Source organism: Vulpes vulpes, chromosome 15 (genome assembly GCF_048418805.1).
Source record: "Vulpes vulpes isolate BD-2025 chromosome 15, VulVul3, whole genome shotgun sequence".
NCBI lineage: Eukaryota > Metazoa > Chordata > Mammalia > Carnivora > Canidae > Vulpes > Vulpes vulpes.
Window position 1 is genome coordinate 17,468,244 of NC_132794.1, and position 27,025 is coordinate 17,495,268.

The window sequence follows — 27,025 nt, forward strand, 5'->3', positions numbered from 1 at the left end:
ATATATACGTACATATTTTTTTCTTTTCTTAAATCCTTTTTTTAAGCTACCACATTTCCTTAAGTGGTTTGATATCTTTCTTTGTCTTTGGATATTAATTGAGTTAGATCTCCTAAGCACATGAGTACTTGAAGGTAAATTTCTTTTGCAATGGTGAACTAGCAGGAAAGCTTGCTTTGGCCATTCCATTGAAGTGTATGAGGAGAAGGCTCATCTAACTTCTCAAAAGTAAGCCTGGAGAGGCTACTCTGATCAATACTTCAACTTCCTACTGGATTCAATGGCAACAAGCAGAGCTTGAGTGCAAGAACTGGGCCAGTGTAGTCTTGTCCTTCATCACTAGATGCCTGCGGCTCCATCCCATGTCTAGAGTTCTGCACCCAGTTTCATATGCAGAGGCAAGCATCTTTCCATTCTGAAAACCTTCAGTTTTATTCTCCAGCTCTGCAAACACTGACTTCCACCTGTATGTTCTTCTTTTAGGACTCAAAATCTTGTATATCTGAGACTTCCTCCAGTTATTCTCCCAGTTATTTAGAAACTCTCCCAGTTATTTAGAAATTGTGCTTCCCAGCAGAATGTTGAGATCAGGTTAAAAGCAACGGGACCTAGTGATAAAGTTTCTCAAAAACCATGGATTAAATGTCTGGATTTAACCCAAGAACAAGAGGAATGCCCTGGGTTTTAAATAGGTGAGTGAATGTGATAAAATCTATAGTTTAAGAAGAAATACTTTAGCCTCAGTCTGGAGAATATCCTTGGAGGCAGGGAGACTGGTTGTAATGGAGTCTCTAAGAGCTTGGATTAAAGCGGAGATAGAAGTTAATATACAAATACATTTGAGTGTTGTTTAGGTGCACAATCAGTAAAATCTGGTGATAGATCAGCTGTTGGGACTGCAAAAGAGGAGTGACCAGGTTTCTTATTGGACTGCTAGTTAGGCCTTCATTGAGGCACAGAACACACTAGAAATCTCAGGTTATATTTATTTTGAAGGCAATTTTTCCTTCTATCCTCTTAAACCCTCTCAGCAGCATATTTATAGGACTAAATTCCTAAAGGAGGACTGATTAGATTAAATTGCATGCACATTTGAATCTTGATACATACTGCTACATTGCTTTCTTTAAAAGTTAGGTGGGCTTTTTTTTTTTGGTTGATCTGATATATGAAAAAATGATGTCTCACTGTCAATTTGAATTTTACCTCTTTTTCTTTTGGGGGAGTAAAGATGTTTAGAAGACTAGAGACATAGGTGATAGATAAATAGATAATCTATTAATGTCTTTGCTAAGTTTTCTATTGGTTTTCTTTTCCTTATTGATTTTTTAAGTTTCTTTTTTTTTAACATAATAAGGATATCAGGACTTTGTCTATCCCATGCATTGTAAATATTTTGCTAGTTAAATATGGGGCTTCTCATATACAGAAAGTTTTCATTCTTGAGTCAGATTGGTCAATTTGTTTCTTTTATGACTTCTGAGTTTTTTTATAATACTTAAAAAAGACTTCCAGAATTATACCATAATTATTTACATGTCATTCTCCCATTCTTTTATCTAATATTTTTAAAATTGCATCTTTAAGCTTAAATATTTAATTCATATGAAATTGGACTGACAAAAGGAGATAAGAACCCACATATGCCTACTTACGTTCCCAACACAATTCTCTGCATAACCCATTATTTCCTCTCCTGCTTTAAAACTACCTTTTAAAAAAAATTCTATAAATTAAATTTCTATACAAATGTATCTCTTTTTTTTATATTCTCCATTCTGTTCTAATGAATCTATCTATTCTTGTGTTAATCAAAACTGTCTCATTTATTGTGATGGTATAATATGTTTATTTTCCGTTGATGCTTTTCCCATTCATCACTCATTTCTTAATAGATATTCTTACAGGTTTATTTTCTACATAAACTTTAGAATCAGATTGGTTTGAAAAAAAGCTCATCTTGGTATTTTTATTAAGATTAATTTAATTCTCAGATTTTTTTTATTAATTTAGAGAAATCTGTTATCCTAATGATGTTGGATTCCCTTTAATAAAGAGAATTATCCTATTCACTTTTTCATTTCTCTTTTTTTCTTTCATGCATAAAACTGAGAACTTTCTGATTTTTTTCCATGAAAGAAAATGATTGATTCTTTAGTCACTTAGCTCTAGTTAAGATTTTCCACATATACAAGCGTATCATTTGCAAATGATAATTTTCCTTCCAATTTTTATAACTTTTTTTCCTTTCTCTTGTCTAATTGCATAGGCCTGTAACTCCAGAACAGTGTCAAAAAATAGGGATGACAGTGTGCATTCTTGTTTTGTTTTCCAAGACCTCACTGGCAATGCTTTAGGTGGTCAACAAACATTTTATCAGCTTCCAGCGAAGATACCTTATACAGTTTCTGTACTTTCCAATTCTCCCCGGGCTTTCTTTACTTGGCTTTCTAGGTCCAGTACCTTCAACCCTGAAAATTCTCTACACTTGTTTAGAGACTTAAACTAAAAAAACAAAACAAAGCAAACTAAGCTCGTCTTCACCCATCGCGTCCAAAGCAACAACTGGAGTGGAGGAGGGCAGGATGAAAGGCGTCTTGCTAAACTGCTTGGCAACGGCCAAAACGCAGGCTTAGAAAAAGTTCCACCTACTTGAGGGCGTCGCGGTCCAGAAGCAAGAACCGGAGGGTGGGGAGGAGTCGGGGGACCCCCCACCCCCCGCCCCCGCCCCCGCCCCGCGTCGGTGCCACCCGCGGAGATGAAATGTGAGCCCGGGTGGCCCGGGACGGAGCTGCCGCCCCTCCTGCCGCCGGAGCGCCGCGGGCGGAGACAAAGAGGCCTCGGTCCCCGCGCGCCCCGCGCCCCCCGCGCCCCGCGCCCCCCTCCAAAGCTCCCCCGAGGCTCCCAGGGCAATGGCCCGGGCTCCCCGCGACCCCCCTCCCGGCAGCTCGGCCGGCTCCCTCTGAGCCCCTCCCCTCGCTCCCCGCCCTGTCCGCGGTCCGTCCGTCCGTCCGTGCGTCCTGGCGCGCACCCTCCGGCCACCGGCGTGGATGGACGCGCGGAGGCTGCCCGGGTGCCCAGGGATCTTGCTTCCGAGGCTGGTCCTGCTCTTTGTCTGCGCAGGTCGGTGGCGGGGCCGGGGAGAGGGGAGGGGCGGGGGCCGAGCCGGGGCGCCCGCGGCCTTGGGGGGGGGGGGGGCTGTGGGGTCCCCGCCGGGGCCCGCGCTCGACCTCCGCGCGCTTCTCCTCTGTCCCTTTGCTTTACTTTCCCTTTGCTCCTTTTCGCTTCGTCTCTCTCCCTCCGCAAGCAACTTAAGAACCCCAGTCCCGCATTTAGGGGGTCTCACTCTCTGGATAGGGTAAAACGCATCCACTCCCATCCAGGACTCAGGAATCTGGGGGTTGAGGGGTGGGAGGGAAAAAAAGTGCCTCTGAACACCTGAGATTGGAGGTATTTGCTGAATTTGCTCAAGTTTTCCAATAAACGAACGTGGTGACTTTTCCATTTCAGGGTGGGCTACCCACTGCCCCTGCCATCCGTCCCCACACTCTGAGTAGTTAGAAATTAAAAATCTGTAGACCTTTGGGATTTTTATTTTTTATTTTTTATTTATTTATTTATTTTTTTGCCCTTTAGGTCATTCTCAAGTGTGGCAGCCTGGGTGACTGGATGTTTTGATATCAATTATAAGGTTTTGGAGGGGCGAAAATTCACCCAGAGACTAATCCGTTTTCATTGATTCCCTTAAGCACTGTTTATAGGTGAAAGGGATTTCACGTCCCTCCTCCTAATTATTCTTCCTGAGAATTTGCTAATAATTGATGGGGCAAAGCGGTTTTCCTGTTTTGTGACCGAGGGAGCTCAGAATGGCCTTTCATTGGTTATTCATATATACACTTAATTACACGCGTGGCTTTGCATCTGCTTCCTATTGAACAAGCTACCAGCAAAATTGCTGCTTGTAAAATGTTTCCATGTCTCTCACTCCCCAGGACAAAAATCACAGGCTTACCTGTGACCTTGCAATAGTAAATCTGTGTAGCGCTGTGATGTGGCTTTTTGATGTTTACAAAGATACTGCAACTGAGATGAGGATGTTCTCATTGTTAAACATCAAGAGAACTGAACTTCTCATTCAGCCTTGCCACAAGTGACTCCCCAAACTTCTATAGATATTTTCAGTTTGTGCACTAAAATGTAAATCAGTGGCTGTCCACAAGTTAACTTTAAAAATACCTTATGGCAAGGGAAAGGCTGGCTTTCAAATACAAGAGTTTACAAAAGTAGGAAAAGTACTTCCTAGTTAATGAGGAGAAAACACTTTCTAACCCGTTCACGATGCTTATTTCTTTTACCCACAGTGTGTAAGGTGTTCAGAATTTGAGAGACTGGAAGAAACGATCGCATTCATGTTTGTTTTGTATTAAAATTGTATCAGTTCATTTGAAGCAATAATTCTTTTCCATCTCTTGTGTTTATCCAAAGAAAACAGAAAGAAGAAAATAGAACACGACCTCACGCCTCTTACCCAGTGACCCCCTTGAACAAAAACTTACTCTTTTGTCTCTTGTATTCCCTGTGGTAAACTGAAAGCTTCTAATGTGCACACTTTTCCTTCCTTAACTCCTCTGCCCCCAGTAATAGGTGCACAGTCCCCAGTGGGGCCTCAGGAAATCTGCAGAGCTGGCCGCTGGCAACAAGTTTGGTTAGTTTAGAAAGTTTCCTTCCATTCATTTCTGCTCTCCTTCTGCATCCCTCCTTAGGCAGCCGCAAAGTGATCACAAGCCAATAATACCAAATTGACTCACTGACTTTGATAAGAAACGTTGAGCTAATGCGCTCTTTAGTGTTAATTCCTGAATTCTTTGCTTCAGAAGTCTTTTATGCTTACCCTACCTATTTACCCCGTATTTATTGAGGGAAGTATGTTGAGTGATATATAGGACAGAGAGAGGCCATGCTCCAAGTCTTGTCAGGGAGGTAAGGCGTGCCTGCTTTGATGTATAAAAGGCTGTGCATAGGAGAAGTACAGTCGTGTGCCACAGGTGTTCACAGGAGGGGACCTCATTGCTGGCCTGGAAGTGTAAGCTCTATGAAGGTGATGTCTGCTTTGTTCCGCGTAACATCCAGAGACTAGCAAAATACCTGACCCGTAAGGAGAACTCAATGTTTGCTCAGAGAAATTGAATTAAGAGGGAAATTTTAGGGGGATCCCTGGGTGGCGCAGCGGTTTGGCGCCTGCCTTTGGCCCAGGGCGCGATCCTGGAGACCCGGGATCGAATCCCACATCAGGCTCCCGGTGCATGGAGCCTGCTTCTCCCTCCGCCTGTGTCTCTGCCTCTCTCTCTCTCTCTGTGACTATCATAAATAAATAAAAAATTAAAAAAAAAAAAAAAAAAAAAAGAGGGAAATTTTAGGAACTAGACCTTTGATGGGGAAGCCTTGGACATAAGGGAATGCAGTAGGATATAATGTGAACAAAGGCAAAACCCATGAGATACGTATTTGCAAGAATGACATAAATTCATTTTTATTGGAACTAGGAGAGGTGGCTGGAGGTGAGAACTGGAGTGAGATGGGGAGACAACGCAGCTCTGCAAGTTGAGACACCCTGTTAAATGAATTGCCAGCTTTCATGAGACAAAAGCCTGAGCAGATGCACTGCCCATAACCCGAATTATTTTCCCCCAAAGCAAATGCTAAATTAAAATCATGCTCCACTTGTTAAGGAGGTAAGAGCAAAGTTTCTCCACCTAAAGCATCATGTTTTGCTGTGGAACCGCCTTTGGAAAGAGAGCCGGTGAAGTTTATATTATCACCCGACTCCCGCCGCAGGCAGGCGACAAAGACAGGATTTGGCCCAGGTTTTACCTTCCCAGCCTTAGCCAGGGATTGGTGTCTCCTCCCTTTCCTTCCTCTCTTATCCTCAGCTGTAGCTTACAAGAATCATTTCTGAACCAGTGCTTGCAGCCAGATGTAGCTTTTCCTGTGCTACACATTCCTTATGGTGGGGTGAGGGCTGGAGAACCTCCTTCCAGATCATGCCTTTAATTAAAGTCACTGAAGAAAGTTTCAGCTGGCTATTTTTCAAGGATATTAACTTGGATATTAGAAGGAACATCATTTATCTGCTGAAACAATTGGAATGTTCTATTCTTTACGGGTGAGAAAATGCCTCGGTGTTTTCCAGATCTGCTCTTCATAGAATTATTCTTTTTTTTTTTTTTTTGACCATTGGATGCTTTATTCCAGTGACCCAAGAATGAGCAAATCATAGTATAAAAGATAATTGAAACCAGTCAAACATAGGAAGAAGCCAAATATTTATAGTAAAATGAATTTTTAAATTACATACAAATTTCAAATTTTTTTCTTGAAAGAGAAAATGTGTAGTCTTACAATTTTATTAACAATAATTTGGACCAAAGATGATCTTCATAGAATTATTCTTAAATAAACTGGAGAAAGCGACTAACATATTAAAATAAGATGTGAGGTGTGGTCAAAACCTCAGTTTGGAAATGTGATTGTGAATGTGTTTGCTGTACTATTAAATCTGCCCTTTTCGGTTGTTTAATTCTGGGAAGTTGACAGGAGTGCTGGAAAAGGCCATAAAAAAATAATGAACAATGTGTGACATGATCTTGATGTTTGGTGCAGGTAGAGTCCAGCTTCTTGGCTACAAGATAATGGGCTTGGTTTCCTGTAACACTGGTTCAAAATATTTTGATAACACCATGTCCTTATAATAGTAGTAATTGGAATACAACTCTAGTAATTGGATCTTTGATATTCATAGAGAGCTGAATAAGATGTCATCGTGGGCACCATTCAAAAGGCACCCCATGCTGCTACTTACCTATGGGTTGTCCCTCTCAGCATTCCCACTGTCTGAATAGCTTTAAAGAACATGAAGCAAAACATCTCTGAGAAGCTTCTTGAGACAGCTAACTAGTTTAAATATTTGAATTAACTAAACAGCACTAAAAATGAGAGCTGTAGAAATTCACTGAGAAAATGATAATCTTAAAAAGTGTGATATACTCTGCAAAAAAGTATACACTGTCAATAAATCAGTAGATTGTGTTTCTGTCTTCAAAATTTAACAGTGGTTTGAAGTAGAGTTGCTGAATCTTACAAGGGTAATTTTTATTTTCCTCTCATTTCTTCTTACCACATCTCAGAAATTAAAAAAAGACACATTAAGGTGGAAATAAAATCGAGGGGGAGAAAGCATTTGTATGTTTTCACTTGCTCTACAAAGGCCATGCAGTTTTGACAAAGGTGAATGAACTTTGCTACCTTTTGATCACATCCATTTTTCAGAAATCATCCTGCCAGGGAGGTGATTTAAAAACAAAATCTGAATTTTCCTCTCTGGAAAAATCAATTACATGGACATACAGACATAAGGTAACATCTTGCACTTTTCGTTATGATTTGACAGGAAAGCAAAAGTGTTATATAATTTAGATCATAATTGATGTTACATTTAGAGATTGAGTTGGAAAGGACTTATTTTGTGATTCGTAAACACATAAATTTTCAGCCTGTAACTTAATGTTTTCCTAATCATGTATCTGAAACTCACATGTCCATAATAATTTATACCACTGATTATAACTAAATGATAATAACATAAATCATTTAGGTGGCACAAAGAATTTTTTAAATCCAGGGTAGCTTTTATCCAGCATTTTGGGTATAATTTTCTTTATCAAAACATACGGGGAAAAAACAGTGATTTGGTTTTATCAGCTCCAACATGTCTTTTTAAGTCAGATAATACCTTCCCCCTTCCCACAGAGCTGTTTCAAAACTTACTGATTCTTAAATCTGACATTAAATAAATTCTTAATCATTTACACGTTAGTTATCTACAGGAACCTGTTTCTACAACTAACTCATTATCTTCTAATCCAGATGGATTGACAGGATATGCAGACTCATTTGTGTTACCATATGTGTGCAAACTATAATTATTAAGATTTTAAAAATGTAGAAAAAAAGAATGACATAATGCACTCTCATGAAAATATACATTATTTTTAAATTACCTCCAGTTGCCTTTATACATGTCAATAATACTTTCCATAAAATGAATTTAATTGGGAGTAGTACCTTCAAGTCAAGACTTTATCATTTAAAACTTTATAAGAATTCTATTGGGGCAGCCTGGTGGCTCAGTGGTTTAGCACTGCCTTCAGCCCAGGGCATGATCCTGGAGACCCGGGATCGAGTCCCACATCGGGCTCCCTGTATGGAGCCTGCTTCTCCCTCTGTGTATATCCGCCCCCCCCCACCTCTCTGTCTCTCTCTGTCTCTCTCTCGTAAATAAATAAAATCTTTAAAAAAAAGAATTCTATTGAAAAATTGAATGACTGATTCATTGGATCATTCATTTCTCCTTTCATTGTCTCATTCAACAAGTCTGACTCCAATTATGGTGCTTGATCAGGAAATTAAGAAAAGAATGATCTTTGCCTCTTTTAGATTTATGTCCAGGAGGGAAGGGAGACTAGTTTAGATGCTTACACATGTCTTGGAATTCTGAGCATGTAAAATAAATATCTAAATGCACAGAAGAGTGGTCGTTGACAGGGTGAGATAATTAAATAGAATACTGTTTCATGAACCTGTGATTTCAGGACTGTAAAGGACATATGTGGTGTTTATTTTGCAGAGGGTTGCCTTGCTCAGTGTGGCAAAGACTGCAGATCTTACTGCTGTGATGGGACCACTCCCTACTGCTGCTCCTACTACGCTTATATTGGGAATATCCTCTCGTGAGTACTGGTCAGATTTGGCAATATTGATGCTTTTTCCATTGCTCAGCTGTGTTTTCACAAAGTGCTTTTTTATAGATGGGGCAAGAAATTTTGAGAATCGTTATTGACATAAAATCTTCACTGGAGATACTAAACACTCATCACTATCTAGTGTTATATTATTTGACAAAATGTGCAAATTGATATGCAAAATAAGCTACTTTTATTAGAAGGAACTTAAGTATTCTTTTACTGCTTAATTTGTGTTCTGTAATAATGTTTTTAGTTAACCACATTCATATTATTAATCACTTTTTAACGTTTTAAACTGTATGTTTTTGTCTGCTTTGTTGAAGGATTTGTAAGCTATAATGTGTCATTTAATTATGGCTAGTTTATTTTGCCATGTATTTGTCTAACCCATTCAGTAGATATCAGGGAAAAGAGGCATTATGAATTAAAAACAGTTGAGATATGAAATGTCAATGTTCTACCTCATGTGTATCAAGCAACTTCAGGAAATAAGTTTATGGCCCAAGAAAGGCCATCAATAATGTAAAATGGTAACCAACTACAAACATCAATGAAAGATGCACATGTGTATGTGTTGAGCATTTCCCTATAACAAATTAAGAATTTATTTTGGAGGGGTTCCTGGGTGGCTCACTTGGTTAAGTGTCTGATTCTTGATCTCAGCTCAGGTCTTGATCTCGGGGTCATGAGTTCAAGCCACCTCAAAAAAAAAATTTGTTTTGGAGAGGCTTCTGGGCAAAGGGAAATGGAAAAACAAGAACTGCTTTCAGGGTCTTATGTCTGAAAGGTGTACAAATCTCAGTTCTACATAGATTTTGAAGTTGAGAAGTTAGAAAATTAGGAATGTAAGAATTTTCAGAGTCGAAAATCACCCATGGCTTTCAAATAATAGCAAGAGTCTAGCCTCTTAGGTTAGATTCTTAGTTTTTATTTTTCAAGCGACTATCAGGATGATTTGGGAGCTGTTCTGTTGTGGCTTAACTCCTGCCCTGGGAAGGCTTTAGTAGAAACAGGAAAGATTAGGCATGAAGGGAAATGTGCCTGGCTATTTTGGGAATATGTCCACTGATATGGCTTATAACATCTTCCATTCCGAAGATAGAAAAGCTGGCACCACATGAACTTGACAGAATCAGAGTTGGAGCTGATGTCAGAGATCATGTCTCTGACATTAAATAAATTCTTGAATAAGGCCAAAAAGAATCATTTTGAGGGATACTCTTAAAGTCTATCATGGCTATATAAGAAATGTCAGGCTGTAATAAAGATTGACGAATGGAATTTAAGCATTCTTTGAAATGCAAAATAAACTCTAAATAAAATGTTTGAGTCTTGTTGAAAAAGTGATTAAGTTTCCCTCTTACATTAAAAATTAGTCAGAATGATATTTACAGGAATCAATCAGCTCAGAATACCCTAACTATGAATATATAATGATATTTTACATTTGTATATCACTTTAAAAAAAACTTAAAATACGTTATTACTAAATTCCAATTTTACTTTCGAGTGGATTCCACATATGAGCTATTGCTGTTTCGGGTAGATGTGTAAGTGGGCCCAGTACGTGGTATAGATTTGAGGAAACTGGCTTCAGATTAATTCTGTGATTCTTTGGTCCCCTGCTCCTGGTCCTATATATTAATGTCCACCATCGTTTGTGTTGTGTGCCCTTATTTCTCACCTCATAGCTACCTCTTCCTTGGTAAATATATAGAGAAGACAAAATTACTTAATTAGAACTTAAAATATTTAAATGTATAGATGTCCTTTGTATATTTTATATTTGCATTCACACTTACATTTTTAGTGGCACATATTCTAACTTTTAAATTTTATCTTTGGTTAAAGAATTAGTTGAATTGATATATTTATCTGGGTTATTTAGGCCATGTACTTGTTATGTTTGAAAAAGAGGAATTGTGTTGTGAGTGGGGGGAGAAGGAGAAACACAGATGGCATTATATTTTAGGCCGTTAAAACTGAATTTTCTATTCAAAATAGAAGCCACTAAGTAAATCCTTTGCTAAATAATTCTCAGGAGAAAAAGAGAGAGAGAGAGAGAGAGAGAGAAACCTTAAGTGTTTTCCCCACTGAATAAAGGAGAATACATTTTCAGGATTTCCACTTATTGTTTAAGATTTGAAAAGAGTTCTTAACTCCACCCAAGCCTTTTTTTTTAAGTTGGGGGGGTAAGGGGGGGAGTTTTTAGGAAAAAGAGTCATTCCAAGAATGCTTACAAAAGTTCTTTCATGCACATGTTTTCAAATATTGCTATTTTGGAACTCATAAACTACACTTCCTCTCTTCCAAGTATCCAAGCACATTCTTACTAAAATCATTTTAATCATCTTAACAGAAAATTAAATCTTTGTAGTTATTAGAAAAGTAATAAGGAAAAAAGCAATAAACATAATGGAATGTTATATATCCTAAATGACTAATTTTATAAATCGGTGGTATATCCTAAATGACTAATTTTATAAATTGGTTATAATTTGGTTTCTATTTTCGTTTGTTTTCAAAATAGAAAGTATCTTGGCTCAGTTTAAAATGAACTAAAAAGAGTGCAAAATATAATTTGGGTCATTCTAGACTGTTCACAAATTGGTAAGGTAAGGTACACTTCATCGTCATTGTTGAGACCCCTCTAAAATAATGAGAATAGAGATGTTTAGCCCTTAACTCTGTTTACTTCAACTCTCCTTTCTGTTTTGCAAATTAACCACGAAGGCTCATTTTTAAAGAGATTACAAGAACTAACTTTCAATTTACCTTTTAGTTGAAAAAATCTTATTTTACTCATCTCTCTCCTTTTTAGACATTTTATACTCTAAATAAGAATTTATTTTGACAAATAAATTCAGATTCTACATCCCCACTTTTTTTTCCTTTTTTTCAGTTAGGAATTCTTAATTTTACTTACACCTCATGAAAAGCTTTTAAACTTCAACTTTAACAATAGCATATCTACTTTTTAATTGAAATATAGTTGGCAGATAACATTAGTTTCAGGTGTACAACATAATGATTCAGTATTTGTACCTATTGCAAACTGATCACCACAACAAATCTTCTTAAGTTGGTTTAAAATGGCATGTTTACTTTTGGTCATTATGGTTACAGGTAATAAGCTCAAGACAGAAAAATAGTATCATTTTCCAGAATTTAAGAATGCTTTTTACAAAGTCAGCATATAATATGCCATCAGTTATTTACAAATACATATTGAGTATTAATACCTATTAATTACCATAGCAGTACTAAGCTAGATTCTGAGATCCAAAGATGAATAAATGATATACCTTGACCTGTAGGATTTCACCATCTAATAAGAGAAAAAGTGTAGACGAATAATTTTAATTCAGTGAATTAATCGATAAAGTGTAATTGGAGGGCCAGGAAGAGAGAAAACAGCTATGTCTTTGTGTGTGTATGTTTAGAAAGAAATGTTTAAGGAAAGTCTCATAAACATGAAATTAGATCAGAGTATTGAGGAAGAGTAGGTATTTACATAAATGGACAGTGAAGAAAGAAGGTACATTCCAAAGAGAGAGACTTTCAATTGCAAAGGAAAAATATAAGAAATGATCAGTTTGAGAAAACCCAAGTCATTCGATGCTGCTAGAGAGCAAAGGTTAAACTTTGAATATAGCATATGAATGAGTAGAGAAGACAAAAATTGGTCCTGGTTTTCACATGCTTTTATTGGTAGATTACATACTTTTATTGGCCATGCCTAACAAAACTGAAACAAAATAATTCATTATTTTTCTGGAAATATGATGTAGAAATGGTTTTATATAGAAATGATACGTTCCTAGACACCACTGTGACAAGGGACACAGGTGAGAAGGTGCCAAATGGACATTATTTTCTTTATGCAATAGAGAAAGGATTTGGAGTAAACACTACATGATGTACTATTTAGAACAACTTATGACAGGATATATGATCTTGGAATTATTTCTCCATTTTTGACATTTTCATCTCAAGGGTAACTACCTGCAGATTAAAAAGCTTCACTATGCTTGAAAGTGAGGATTGGGCCAATTGAAGAAGTAAACAATTTCTCATCAAATGGATTCTCAAACATTTCTTTCAGTCACCCTTCCTCATGAAAAATAAACATCTGTGAGGAATATGGAAAGGGATATTTCAATTTTTGCTGCAGATGAAGCTTAATTGGCAATTCCCGAGAGAGAGGACCCAGCATAAAGATGTGGTTGTAGAGTACTCTTTAGAATTGGAAGAATTCAAGGGGATAGAGGGAGTAATTGAGTGCTTAATTAATGTTGGTAATGGAACAAAGTAAAAACAGGACTTTACTGGAAATGAAGGGAAATTGCTATGTGAGGAAAAAAAGAATTGCCCAATATTGAATATGAACCCAGTAATGCCCAGGTTGGATTTACTGAGCCAGATAACAAGATATAAGATTTAATCTTTTTACTCAAAAATAGATTTCTGCTCTTCCAGTTTGCCTCTACAAAATGCAGCTCCATCTAGGGATTTCAGAGCACCATCCGGCCAATGCAAAATCCCCAGGGGGAAAAAAATTCAAGAGGAAGAACTAATAATGGAGATCCTGGTGGGATTAAGTTTCTTTTCTTCTCAATGAAATGTGAAAGATGTATTGCCCATGGTTTTGTAAAGACAGCTAATAAATATCACCACTGTGATTTTAGAGCCATGTTATGCATGGAAGCAAAACCAAGTTAAAAGATAAAGGTTTCATATTTTCAAATGGCATTTGAAGTTGTATGCTCATTAAGTAGCTGCTCATTCTGAATAAAACACGGGAGACTGCAGCATAATGCATTTTGAAAGGCCTTTGGTATTGGTAAAAACATCATTTAAATTAATTAAATTAAAATATTCTTAGTACTGAGATATAAAAAAAAACAACTCTGAAAGTTGCTTACTGAGCAAATAGAAGTTTTTTGGGGCGTCTTATCCTTAATCATGACACAAAGAAATAATATTTTAAAACAAATATGAATTTGATTTCAAATGTAGTAATAAATTACTTTCAAGAATTAAGTCAGTTTTTCTCAGAAGCCATTTATATTTTATGGGTTATTTTATTAAGAACAAATATAAATATCTAGAAATCTAAAACTCCTCTCAAATTCATATTCTATTTCATCATAATTTGCCTTTGTAAATTAAGCTTAAATGTCAGAAACATAATTTGGTTTTAGGAAGAAGCAGATGAAGCTTCTAGAACATGTTCTCAGGAATTTATATCTATAAATATGTAGAGATATTCTATGTTCTACACCAGGTTCCGGGGGATATAGCCTTGAGTCAAACATGGTTCTTGCCCTTGAATGGTATATAAGCTACTGGGGAGCATAGACATATAAGAGATAGTTTATTCTACTGGGGAAAACACAGAATGCAGTGGAATTAGGGAGGAGGAGGTTTTAGTGCAACTTTAGGGTTCTAGGAAGTTTCTTGAAGGAGAATAATTTAAGATTAACCTTGAGAAGAAAATCAATTGATAAAAGTCATTGTTTACTTGGAGTTAAAAAAAACATTTAGCAATCTAAGAATATAGAGGAAAACCTCTTAACCTTATAAATATCTTGAAAAACCTCACAAAACCCAAAAAAACAAACCACTCGTACTTCAAACACCAGACTTAGTGGCACAATATTATAACCTTTCCCTTTAAAGGCAACTATGATGGGGTGCCTGAGTGGCTCAGTCAGTTAAGCATCTGCCTTCAGCTTGGGTCATGATCCTGGGGTCCTGAGATTGAGCTCCACATCAGGTTTCCTGCTCAGCGGGGAGTCTGCTTCTCCCTCTGCCCTTCACCTCCCTCATGCTCTCTCTGTCTCTCTTTCTCTCTCTCAGATAAATAAAATCTTTAAAAAACAAAATAAAGGCAACTATGAGGCAATTTAGCCTCTAGCACTCCTATTCAATATCCTACTGTTCTGGTCAGTGTAACAAACATGGTAAGTTAAAAAGAAGTGATAAGAATTAGAAAGGAAGGAGCTAAGTTATTATTATTATTAAATATATGATTGCCTGTACTTCTCAGACTATAAAAATGAATGAGAATTCACCAGGATTGCAGTATATAAGATAAGCTCAGTCTACGAAAATCAGTGCATTCCTCTATATCAGCAAGGTTCAGACAATGTAATATGTATGTGTGCACACAAATCTCATTTACAACATCCAAAACTATAAGATACCTAGTAAGAAATCTTGTAATAATATATGTATGGCATTTATGGAGTAATATAAATATATAAAAAATTTCAAGGGATGAAAGAGACACCTGCAAAAATTAAGAGATCAATCAAACTCTAGATGGGAATACGGTAAGGATGTCAATTTTGGGATATGTCAGTTCTTCTTGAACTTTATGTAAATTCCGCGGAATTCTAATCAAACCCACAGGACTGTTTTTTTGTTGACTTTGACAGACTGAGCCTAATGTTTATGTGGGAAGTAAAGAGTGTACAGAAAAAAACACAGATATGAAAATGAAGAAAGTGAGGAGACATGCCTTGGAGACATCAAGATTTATTATAGTTATAGAAAATAAATTGTGTGATATTGGTTTACAGATAAACCAATAGAATACAGAACTTAGAAATTGACTCATGTATATATGGGAATTTGATAGATAACAGATGGCATTACAAACCAGTGGAGGTGGATGGATTATTTAATAGATGGTGCATTAGCTATCCATATGGGTAAACATTAAACGAGATCACTCCATCACACCACACCCAAAAGTCTATTCCTATTGGATTAATTGCATGAACAAGAAGCAAACACTCCCAGCTTTTTATAAAGGTAGAGAATGACATTATGGTATCAGGATAGGAAAGATTTCTAAAATAAAAGATAAAAGCACAAATAAAACTACTAAAACTAAAAATCAATGAACTATATACTTTTTAAAGAAGGATTTTCATCTCCATGACTTCACTTATTTTATCAGTGGAAATTTTTACCACTTAATCCCCTGTATCAATTTCATCCATCCTCACCCCCATGAACTATATGCTTTTAAATGGTGAGTTTTATGGCATATGAATTACATGTCCATTAAAAAATTGCTTTAAACTATAAGGCAACAATTCCATAGACAAAGCATAAGGTAAATCACCCACTTAGAGAAGATACTTGCAATTCATATGACTCACAAAAGATTAATATCCAGAATGCTCAATAGGGAAATGGGTAATGTGTGTATACAAAAAAGGTAATAGAGCAGAAAAGTGGAAGGGCAATAAACATATGGAAGATGCTCCACCTGGCTAGCTAAAGCAGGGAACTGAAATACCATCTCCCACCTGTCAGGCTGGCAGTGCTCCTATGTCAGATAGTACTGAGCCATGTGATCCAAGGTGAAGGGAACTCATACTGCTGGTGGAAGAACATAAACCATTATCAACACTTGGGGAGCAGTTTGACCATGTGCAGTCAAGATGAAGATGGACATACTTCAGGATTGAGCAATTCCTCTGACACATATTTTCCCTACAAAATTCCCAAATCTGCAAAGGGTGATATTTGTATTATTGGCAAATATGTTAAATTAGCAAAACATTGGAGGCAACCTAAATTTCCATCAGAAGAAAATGGATACATAGAATATATTCATACAATGGAATGGGATACAGCTGTTACAATAAATTGGTGCATGTTAATGTATTATTATAATAAATCTCAAAACTAGTAATGCTGTGTGAAAAAGAGCTAACAGAAACAGAACACGCAAAACATGGTACTGTTCATGTAAAGTTAAACATATAAGATAATTCTGTGCATTACTGTAAACCACATGGGTATGTGGTAAATGTGTAATTATCTGAGGCAGAGAAGGGTATACATGAATTTTATTGTTCCCCAGGACTGAGGGGTTTTGTAGAATGCAGGATTTTCACTACCACAATGGGGATGGTCCTTAGCAAACTGGGACAAGGTGGTCACCTAGGGAGAAGAACAGGGAGGAGGCCTTCAACTGTAGCATGTTATTACTAAAAAAATTAAAAAACTGAAGCAAATATACATTATTAATATGAAATGAGTCTGGGTGGGGAGTATGTGGGTGTTTTATATTATTATCTGTCATTCTTATATATTTGAAAACATTTCATTAAAAAAGAAGGAAGCCATGGAAATCTGATGATGGTTATAATGGAATTATCTGGATACCTATGATTCTGAGACCAACTCCATTGTGTGGGTTTTCCAACACTACTAAGCGATTATCTGAATTCTGACTCTATGTGGAAACACCATCAGATCCCATAGGTTAAAGTCTTAGTCCTCTAAGACCCCTTTCCACTTCAGCGATCAATGGCAAGTCCAGGTTGTTACCTGTGCTTCTGACCAACCAGGTATAGACTGGAGGTTCCAAGACCTCTTCCTTGGTTTGATTAATTTGCTGGAGTGGCTCACAGAACAGAGATACATTTTACTTATTTTATTATAAAAAGATATAATTCAGGAACAGCCAGATAGAAGGGCAAGGCAGGGGGAAAGGGTTCAGAGCTTCCTTTTCCCCGCTAGCACTCCACTCTCCCCAAATCTCTGCATGTTCTCCAACCTGGGAGCTCTCCAAACTGTCCTTTTGGGGTTTTATGGAAGCTTCATTGCATAGGGATGGTTGAACTCAATCTCCAGCCCCACCCCTCTCCCCAGAGGTTGTTGGGTGGTACTGAAAGTTCTAAACTTCTAATCACATGATTGATTCCCCTGGCAACCAGCCCCTATCTTCAAGTGTTTTTTGAAAGTCACCTCATCAATGTAACAAAAGACACCTTTAGGAAAGTTCAAGGATTTTAGGAACTCTGTGCCAGAAATAAAATGAAGACCAAATGCATATTTCTTATTATAAAATATCACAGCATCTTGTTAACATTCACATTCTGGTTCAGTAGGTGTGGGGTGGGACCTGAAATTCTGCAATTTTAACAAACTCCCAGTGGATGGCTATGTGGCCCATCCTCAGAGCACACCTGGGTAGAGGAGGCTGGTTGCTATGTGACAGGGTCCTATTCTACAGGATGAAATGGCAGGAGAGATGGAATGTGGGGCTAAGATTGGGGCTAAAAGAAAGGAACAAGCCCAAATTTAATTCTGGAGCTTCCACTTTGGATGATTGGGGTGGATGATGTGCTGGGAACTAATAGGAAATATTCAAGAAGGTACAGAAAGGGGAATTAATTCCATTTTTAATTTTGTTGAGTGGCAGAGGAGCGGAGGAGCAGTGGTAATAGGCTTTATAGCCTATAGGCTAGATTCAGTGGGCCTTCAACTGGTGAAATGTACTAATCTGATCTCCGTGGGAAGCCTGGAGCACTCACATATAGATGTGAGAGTACAAAGCCTAGAGGTGTCTGTTGAAAAAGGTGTAGAAGAGAGATGTATGAAAGAGAACAGCAAGCCAACCGTGGAGCCTCAGGGAAATTCGGAAAGACACTGTGATTCCTTCCCTTTCTATATTTAATCAGCCTTTTGAAAAGTGTTCTACATGTATTTCAGCCTCTCTTAAAGTATTTTCTATTCCTTCAAAATTTCTGCGCCTCTGTGAAAATTCATCTGTTCTTCACTCATCAGCCTGAATATACCTCCTGTGGTGGTGACAGTAAATGCCTTTATTTTCTTCTATGTGCTTTTTGTGTTTTATATCATCTAAAAAGACAGGATTCGTGATATTTCAGTTCATTCTGAATGGAATGTGTTGTCATCAGAAAGCAATTTATATGCCGATCTGTCTTTATTTACTCGAATTGTGCCCAAGCCAAACCGACTCAATCTCATCATATGTCCCAGGTTTCACGGGTTATCTTAATTAGATAGAAACCCAAGTTTGGTATTGTAGGAGAGACTGTGCTTGGTGGTGACAAGTATTATCAGAATGAAAGGAATTACCATTTATTTAATGTTCTCTGTTCCACATGCTTAAAAAATATATTAGTTTATTAATCTTCAGAATAGCCGTCATGACCAAGGTATTATTATTCCTGTCTGTACAGATGAGGAAGTTAAGGCTCAGAGCTAAGTAATTTGTCTAATTTTATACAGGTACCATGTAATGAGCTGGCACTTAAAACTGTGTGCTTGACCTCTTTCTGCCTCTCCCCACTGGCTCCTGATCTGAAGATTTTAAAAGGGATAAATAGAAACTATTCATTGCTGTCAGGCCTTATGAAGACCTAATCATCATATTTGGGGGGAAGCCCCTTTTTTGCTTTTATTATTGTTTTTATTTACTTTTTAAATTTGGTTTATTCACGAGACACAGAGAGGCAGAGATGTAGGCAGAGGGAGGAGAAGCAGGCTCCATGCAGGGAGCCCGATGCGGGACTCGATCCCTGCACTCTGAGATCACACCCTAAGCCAAAGGCAGACACCCAACCACTGAGCCACCCAGGTGCCCCCTTATTTTACTTTTAATATCTGGATTAAATTCCCTCCCTTATGCTGCCATAACATTATTCTTTCTTGACTCTGTTATTATTTATCACTTTATTCAAGCTTCTAAATTATTTGCTCAGCCACCCTCCCGTACCCTGAGAGGACAAGAAGCCAGTGTAACAATTTGGCATTGAAGGCATAGGGCAGAACCAACCGTCTGATCCATAATGGATTAATTCAGTGCAGGTCAATCCTCCATTTACTCATGAAAAACCTGAGCTTTTGTGGGTTCTACCTAAATTTGTATCACCTGGATAAACATTTGCTTACACAAATCAAATCATAATTGGAAAATGTTGACTTCAGAGAAATCTCTTTTCATGGAGTATGAATCAGGTATTACTTATGTCGTGGTCTCGATGTAGCCAGTCATCACTTTCCAGTCACCCTGTTTAGGATAAATTATAATCAGATCAGAGGAATTCGACTTCAAAGACCGATTTGATTATAATGATTTAACCTCTTGTCACATTTCTGCAGTGAACATGCTCCTTCAGTGGTGCTGTGTGATCTGCCAGCCTATGATTATTAAGGGAACAGCCTCCTGTGCAGCTGTATTCACTTGCATAATTTTTGGAAATAAAACATTTTTTTGATAAAATTGAGGAAAGAAGAATTATGCACACACAGTGATTTTTATTGCACTATATTGGGAGAATTCTGGGGGATTGGGGGACAGCTACCGGCCAGAACAGTGTCTTTCAGCTATCTCCCAACTACAAAATGTTAGGATGAACACACCCATAACTAATTAAAATTTCAGAGGACAATAATAACCTCATAAAGTGTAATAGGATTCCATCTGAAAGTGCCACGGTTGAAAGCCTTAACTATTTAACTCATAGTAACTCAGAGACAAAAGGAATTTGGAGTTTCAATATTCACTTTTAAGGAAGGAGGAAGAAGAAATCTCTTACGGGTAACAGGAAGTGTGCTTTTTCATACTGCTGCACAAATCTGCCAAAAATAGAGAAAATCAGGACAGATTACCTTAAACATACTCTGTATGAATTCCTGCTGTTAAAAAGGTGAGCAGAACCCTATCTCCTTTACTGCATTTTGCAAAAAGTAAGTGCTGTCTCTGGTTGCAAATAACCACCTGCACAGCACTGATACATTTTTTTTTTCTGTCAGACACCAGGAATAATATAAGATCAACCTCTAAAGTGTTACATGCACCGAAGTACTTGAATTTAAATTTATCCAGTAAATGGTGAAAACTCCACTTGGTGATTGCAATCTCAAGCAGTACCCACCCTTACATTAAGTAAATAGACTTCTTTGCCCTTTGCCAGGTAGAATTAAACAAAAAAACAATTCTTTGTGATTCTATTATTAACTAATAGTAGTCTTAGTGATAGGAAATCATAGAGGAAAGACCGAGAGTGTTTGGATTCACAAAAAGTGCATTTGAGTTTTTCTTTTATGCTGTGTCAACTTTATCTTCTAATACCACTGAGCCCTCAATTCATCAGTTGTAAAAAGGGAATAGTAGTAACAACCTGCCCACTTCTCAAAATTTGGCTAAAGAATATATTTGTTCATAAAAGCATTTACAAGAGCGCTGCACATTTTCCTTGGCACTAATGAAAACACTGGGTTTGGGAAATGTCTGGAGTTCTAGAAAAGAGGGAACAGATGGGGAGCAAAGTGACTTCTCCAAGGTTATTCAGAAATCCATGATGGACCTAAAGAGCAAGTGACACTTTGGGTGCAAGATCCTCCCTGGTCCTCTGGCCAAAACATGGGCTTCTCTCTTCAGGAGAATACCTTCAGCCTTGAGTAAAAGAAATGATCTTTTTAATCAAATGTGACTGCAGTCAAATAACTGCAGAAGCAGCTAATTAAGTACTGTGTTCTGCTGCCCAACAATTGCTAAAACCATAATACAGCCCAGAAAGTCATGGACATTAAATAGACAAATCTGCCATGTTGCCCTAGGCTGACCTATGGATTAGAGAAGCCAATTCAAAAATGAGGTAAACAAGTCTAAGTAAAACTATATAAACTGGATTTATTTTTAAAAAATTACACGTGTAAGAACAAATATCAAGGAGGCAATGATTCCATTTACTAAACAATTAGTTATAGAACTCCAATGAGTTCCTCTTTCAAAATGTATTTGATTCTCAATTTTGTGGAAATATATATTGTACATAAGGCTGGTTCATCTCCATTGATGATATGTCAGTAATTAATGCACAAAACCATTTTCTAACCGCAGGCCGTTTCAACAGAGTGATCACAGTATTCTATAGACTCGAGTGTGCCATTGCATGTAAAAGTTTAGAAATGCCCTGATTAGGTCTTTAGAAACTGTCTTAATCAGCAGTTTTCTCAGTGTAAGTCAGTGCTTATAAGAATAAAAAAGGCAATGATTTGCCTCTGATGATATTATACATAACCTACATTTTGCAACAATCGCCAGATTGAAAATATTTTCAGTGGTAGCAAAAAAATGCCAGATGGCATGCTGAATAAAAAGTCATTGATCATAGCAAGGATCAGCTGAGGTCTATCAATTCTAAAATAAATTTCTTTTCACTCAGTTTGTTGGCTTTAAACAGCCAGTTTATTGTACATGCTATATATTTTGTTCAGTGTTTGTGGTAAAATCGTTTTTGTCTCATTACCTTTCATTGCGAGGATTGGTTCCAGTTCTGGATAAGACAGAGAAAGCATGCTCCACTCTCTGCCTCCTACTGAATGCAGCTATAGAATCGAGTGGAATGCTCGAGACAGCTCTTTCAGGTATACAGAAAATAAACAGTAGCAAGCATATTGAGGAAAAGACCAAAATTCAAAGTACTGCCTAACTAGCCAAGAGTTTATCCATTTTATCGCCCTCTGTTTACTCTACTCTGGACTTCACATAGCCCAGAACACATAAGTAGGCTTCGGGATATGGACACAGAGAGATATAGGAGAATCTCTCTAGCTCTAGCTAAGTAAACAAGGTCTCTTCATGCTGGAAGACAGTGGGGAAAATACTCCAGATATTTTTTTCTTTTCTCTGTTCTCTTGGGTAGCTCTCAAGAGATCTTTTGGTTGCTATAGCAGTGGCAGTGACAATGTCAGAAGCCTAAAATTCTGAGAATGAGGAATCTTCTTTTCTGATCAGAATGATATAATGCCAGGATGGGGTGAATCCCCACTGTTGCTTTTTTCTGTCTTTATCCTCCTTGTTATTGTTTAACTCTGGATATGAGCCCATTTTTGAAGTATGCAAAAAACAAAGTAAATAAAGTCCATTTTTTCTGACCAAAGAATGAAAAGTATTATTCCAAGGAACCAGAAAGTATTAGTGAGATCTTGGTGCTCGCTTCGGCAGCACAGACGCAAAAGTTGGAATGATACAGAGAAGATTAGCATGGCCTCTGAACAAGGATGACATGCAAATTCATGAAGCATTACATATAAAGAATGGAAGAGAGAAAGAGAGAGGGAGAGAAAGAGAAAGAAAGAATGAACTAGTGAGATCTTCAAGATACAAGAGCTCAAGAAGGTGACCTATAAGGTTCTTTGTGACTTCCTGGGCTCATCTCAAGTTGCATATGCATGGCCCGACACTAGAGTATACAAAGAACTGAATACAGGATAGGCAGCTATCTAGTTCCCAGATTGGCAGTTGGGTGGTACACACATGGCTCAGATCCAAACCTGATTGCAAAGGCTCTGAAAATGGAACTGACATTAAAACCACAACCACCGGTCTGACTGGAGCTTGTGGTCTAAATTGAACCTGGTTGATTGCCTGTTAAAACAAAAATTTCAAAATTCCCCATCCACTTAAACAAAACTCAAAAACCTCATAACATAATACCCAAAGCCCAGGATACAATTCAAAATCACCCAGCATACAAAAACAAAAACAAAAAAAAACAAAACAAAAACAAAAACAAAAAACAAGGTATCTCAACTCAAAGGCAAACACAATAATCAAGCAACAGAGATGTTAGAATTAACCGACAGTGCTTCTAAAGCAGCTATTAGGAAAAATGATCCCAAAAGTAAAGGCAGACCACTTGAAATTAGTGAAAAGACCAAAACAAAATATGAAGAACTGAAATTTCAGAAGGAGAAATATAGTAACTAAGGTTTAAAAAACATTCACTGGATGGGCTCAATAGCAGAATAGACATAAAGAATGAATGAACTTGGGGACACAGCAATAGAGATTATTCAGTCTGAACAACAGAGAAAAAAATATTGAAGAAGAAAAGAAGAAAGAAAGAAAGAAAGAAAGAAAGAAAGAAAGAAAAAAGAAGAAGGAAAGAAGGAAGGAAGGAAGGAAGAAAGGAAGGAAGGAAGGAAGGAAGGAAAGAAGGAAGGAGTAAGCCTCAGGGAAAAGTCTAGCTTTGATGTCACCAAGACCCATAAGAGAGGAGAAACCATTTAAAACTTCACAAGTTTCGCAGAGAGAAACTAAATGCAAGAAGTTCAATAAACTCCCCAAAGGATCGACTTAAAGATTTCCATACCCAGACACATCATAATCAACTACTGGGAATGAAAGAAAAGCATCTTGGAAGCAGGTAAAAATAAGCAACAGATCACCCACTGAAAAGCTATGACTTGAATGAGTCCACATTTGTCATCAGAAACTGGACAGAGACGTGGCACATTGTTTATGTGGTGAAAGAAAAGAATGGGTAGTCCAGACTTCTATAACCAGCAAGAATATCCTTCAGGAACAACAGTGGGAAAAAAAGACATTCTCAAACCAAAAAAAAAAAAAAAAAAAATTTAGCAAGCAGTCTTGATCTATTGATCTAAAGGATTGCTAAAGAAATTTTTCAGAAAGAAGGCAAATGATGCCAAAAAGAGATCTGTAATATCAGGAAGGAAATAAGAGTACAAAATTGGCATATATTTGTGTAAATATAATAGCCCCCTTTCCCCTTTTGAGTTCTTTAAAATATGTTAGACTGTTGGGTGTAGAAACATATAAATTATGTTAGTGTTTTCAGTTGAGGTTGATGTGATACATACCTCCATAGAGAAGAGAAAGTAAAGAGATCTCTAAGATGGTATAAAAGTGATTCTCTGTAATGATGAGACGTATGTGTTCTGTGATCCTTAGAGCATTCACTAAAAAGAAAAATTAAAAAAAAAAAATACACAACCGCAAAAAAAAAAAAAAAATCCTGAAAAACCTACAGTACCATGTAGCTAAACGCAGGCAGGGAAGGGGAATGATGAGGGGAATGAAACACAAAGAAATCAAACAGAAAGTAAATAATAAATGACAGACCAAACATATTAATGATTATATTAGTGGTCAAGACGCATCAACTAAAGGACAAAGAATGGATTGTTTTTAACCGACAGAAATTTTTCCTATCCACATGATACTCACTTCAACTACAAGGACATAAATAGGTTAAAAGGGTGGGAGGAGGGAAAAATGGGGAGATGTTGGTTAAGAGGTACAAAGTTTTAGTTACGTAAGATGAATAAGTTCTGGAGATTTAAAGTAAAACAATGCGACTATAGTTAGCTGTACTACATTGTGTAATTGAAATTTGCTAAGAGCAGAGATATTAAATTTTTCTTAACACACAAGGGGGGAAAACAGGTAACTGTGAGGTGATGAGTATGCTAACTACCTTGATTGTCATGATTATTTTACAATGTATGCGTGCAATGAATAATCAAGTTCTATACTCTATATACACAAAATTTTAAATTAATTATACCTTAATAAAGCTGGGGAGGAGGAAAAAAATGAGCTATCAAGCCATGAAAAGAAAAAAATAGTAAAGGGATAGGAAAAAAATACACTATGCAAACATTAACCAAAAAGAAAGCTAGATAGCTATGTTAATATAAGACAAAGTCCAGAGCAGAAAATGTTACCAGAGATAAAAAGTGATATTGAATAAGGAGAAAACTGTCAATCAAGAAGATGAAGCAATTAAAAGGAGAAATTCAAAATTTTGACATTTGGTAACTATAAAGAGCAAATAAAAAAACTAATTTTATTTGTTGAAATATATCTTACAACAGGAGAATGTGTGCATGTTGATTTACGTAGAGGGTTAAATGAAATTACTTGCATTTTCCCGTTCTTTTTCTTCTTTATTTTTAATTATGAGTCATGTCAGTGAATTGCAGATAATACCATGGAAGCTTAGATTTATTTTCCTTCTAAACCAATCTAAAACTTGACAATCGTGGCATTTTTATATGTAAATACCTCAACTGGGAAATGAGATATTTAAGGACATAGCCTACACATGCTTTTTTGTAGTGCACCAAAAACCCGTTGCAGTGATGATAGAAATATTAATGTACTGGATGGAGAGTGTGTCCTGAAAGTGACACAGAATGAAGACAAAGACACAAGCAACAGAAAATTAAGAGTGTTGATATTTAAATTTTGTCATAAAAATGACTAAAATAGTTAATTTCAACTTAGGTTTATTTTTTGAAAGATTTTCATTTATTTTTTCATGAGAGACACAGAGAGAGGCAGAGAAACAGGCAGCGGGAGAAGCAGGCTCCATGCAGAGAGCTCCATGTGGGACTCAATCCTGGGACTCCCAGATCACACCCTGAGCTAAAGGCAGACACTTGACCGCTGAGCCACCCAGGTGTCCCTCAACTTAAGTTTATTAAGAGAAATATATTATTTCATGAAATGTGGAAGAGAATTTTGGAAGAGAAAAGAATATAATATTAAAACCAAGACTCTAATCACTGGCAGACTCTCCTAACTAGGTGCATACACTTAAAAAAATTCATTAAACTATTTAGAAGAATGATCTTTTTTCTTCTAATCTAAATATTTGTGAGAAAGGCGATTTCACAAAGAACTGCAATATCCCAAAATTCATTCCTTTCTTGGTGCAGACAGTAGTTCATGAGGGAAAAGAGCTTATCCTGAAATGATTTATCCAAAGCCAGCAAAATCTGTTCTGCTTTTCAAATTATGCTATTAGGAAGACTAACCTCCAGGTGTTTCAATTAATCGATGGTATGATTTAAAGATCTGCAAAACTTTGTAGGGCTTTTTTTTTTTTTTTTTTTTTTTTTGCTGTACCGCATCATTTCAAATAACACTTTTAAGCCTATGTACTAGCATACAGGAATCTAAAATATATTTATTTTGTTTCTTATATCACATCCAAGCTTTTAAATGTCTTACAGTTGTAAGTACCAGACATTAATTATGTCTGTTCATAGGAAAGTAGAAGTTTCACAGTGTTTACATTAGTTTAAGTCAAAGGTTCCTAGACTTCAGTATGCATGAGAATCACCTAAGAGTGCTTGCTAAAAATACATTTCCCCAGGACCTAATCAAGAAATTCGGGTTCAGTAGGTCCAAAATGAAGCCAGAAATCTATATTTTTATTGAGCAACGAATAGCCTTTGGGCTACTCTGGTCTAAATTAACTATACCAAAACACATTTCATTTTGGACTCCCTATTATCCTGTTTAATTATCAAATTAAGAAATAGAATCAGACTATCATATAATGAACTATAGCTTCTTTACCTTTCTATAAACTTACATAAAGACTGATTTCAAATTACTATGGTAAATGTATTCAGGAGGAGTGAAAATAAAGGGCTACAAAAATTTATTTATGTTTGATCAAAGTAACTGAATAGAAGGGGGTGACCCATGACTTCTTGGTAAGTCCACAACCGTCATAGTTGCCAAGCATTTACCTACACCAAAAGTAGAGTTGTAAAATGGTGATCACATTAGAATCTGTCTCATGGGTGGCTACGAAGAATAAATTAGTATTAATTTATGA

The 27,025-nt window shown here is 36.9% G+C and overlaps 1 protein-coding gene and 1 non-coding gene across 2 annotated transcripts in view; both read left to right on the forward strand.

Moving 5' to 3' along the window:
• The first annotated feature begins 2,752 nt into the window (after positions 1–2,752).
• The window catches only part of CYYR1 (cysteine and tyrosine rich 1), a 107,027-nt gene continuing 82,754 nt past the window's right edge, over positions 2,753–27,025 (forward strand). Inside the window, exons 1-2 of the mRNA XM_025995692.2 lie at positions 2,753–3,123; positions 8,684–8,786. Coding sequence (XP_025851477.1) covers positions 3,051–3,123; positions 8,684–8,786 — 176 coding nt within the window. The 5' untranslated portion in view covers positions 2,753–3,050. The remainder of the gene's footprint in view (positions 3,124–8,683; positions 8,787–27,025) is intronic.
• LOC112917740 (U6 spliceosomal RNA) lies at positions 22,575–22,681 on the forward strand. The gene has a single exon (XR_003234522.1). It is a non-coding gene; the product is annotated as a U6 spliceosomal RNA (small nuclear RNA).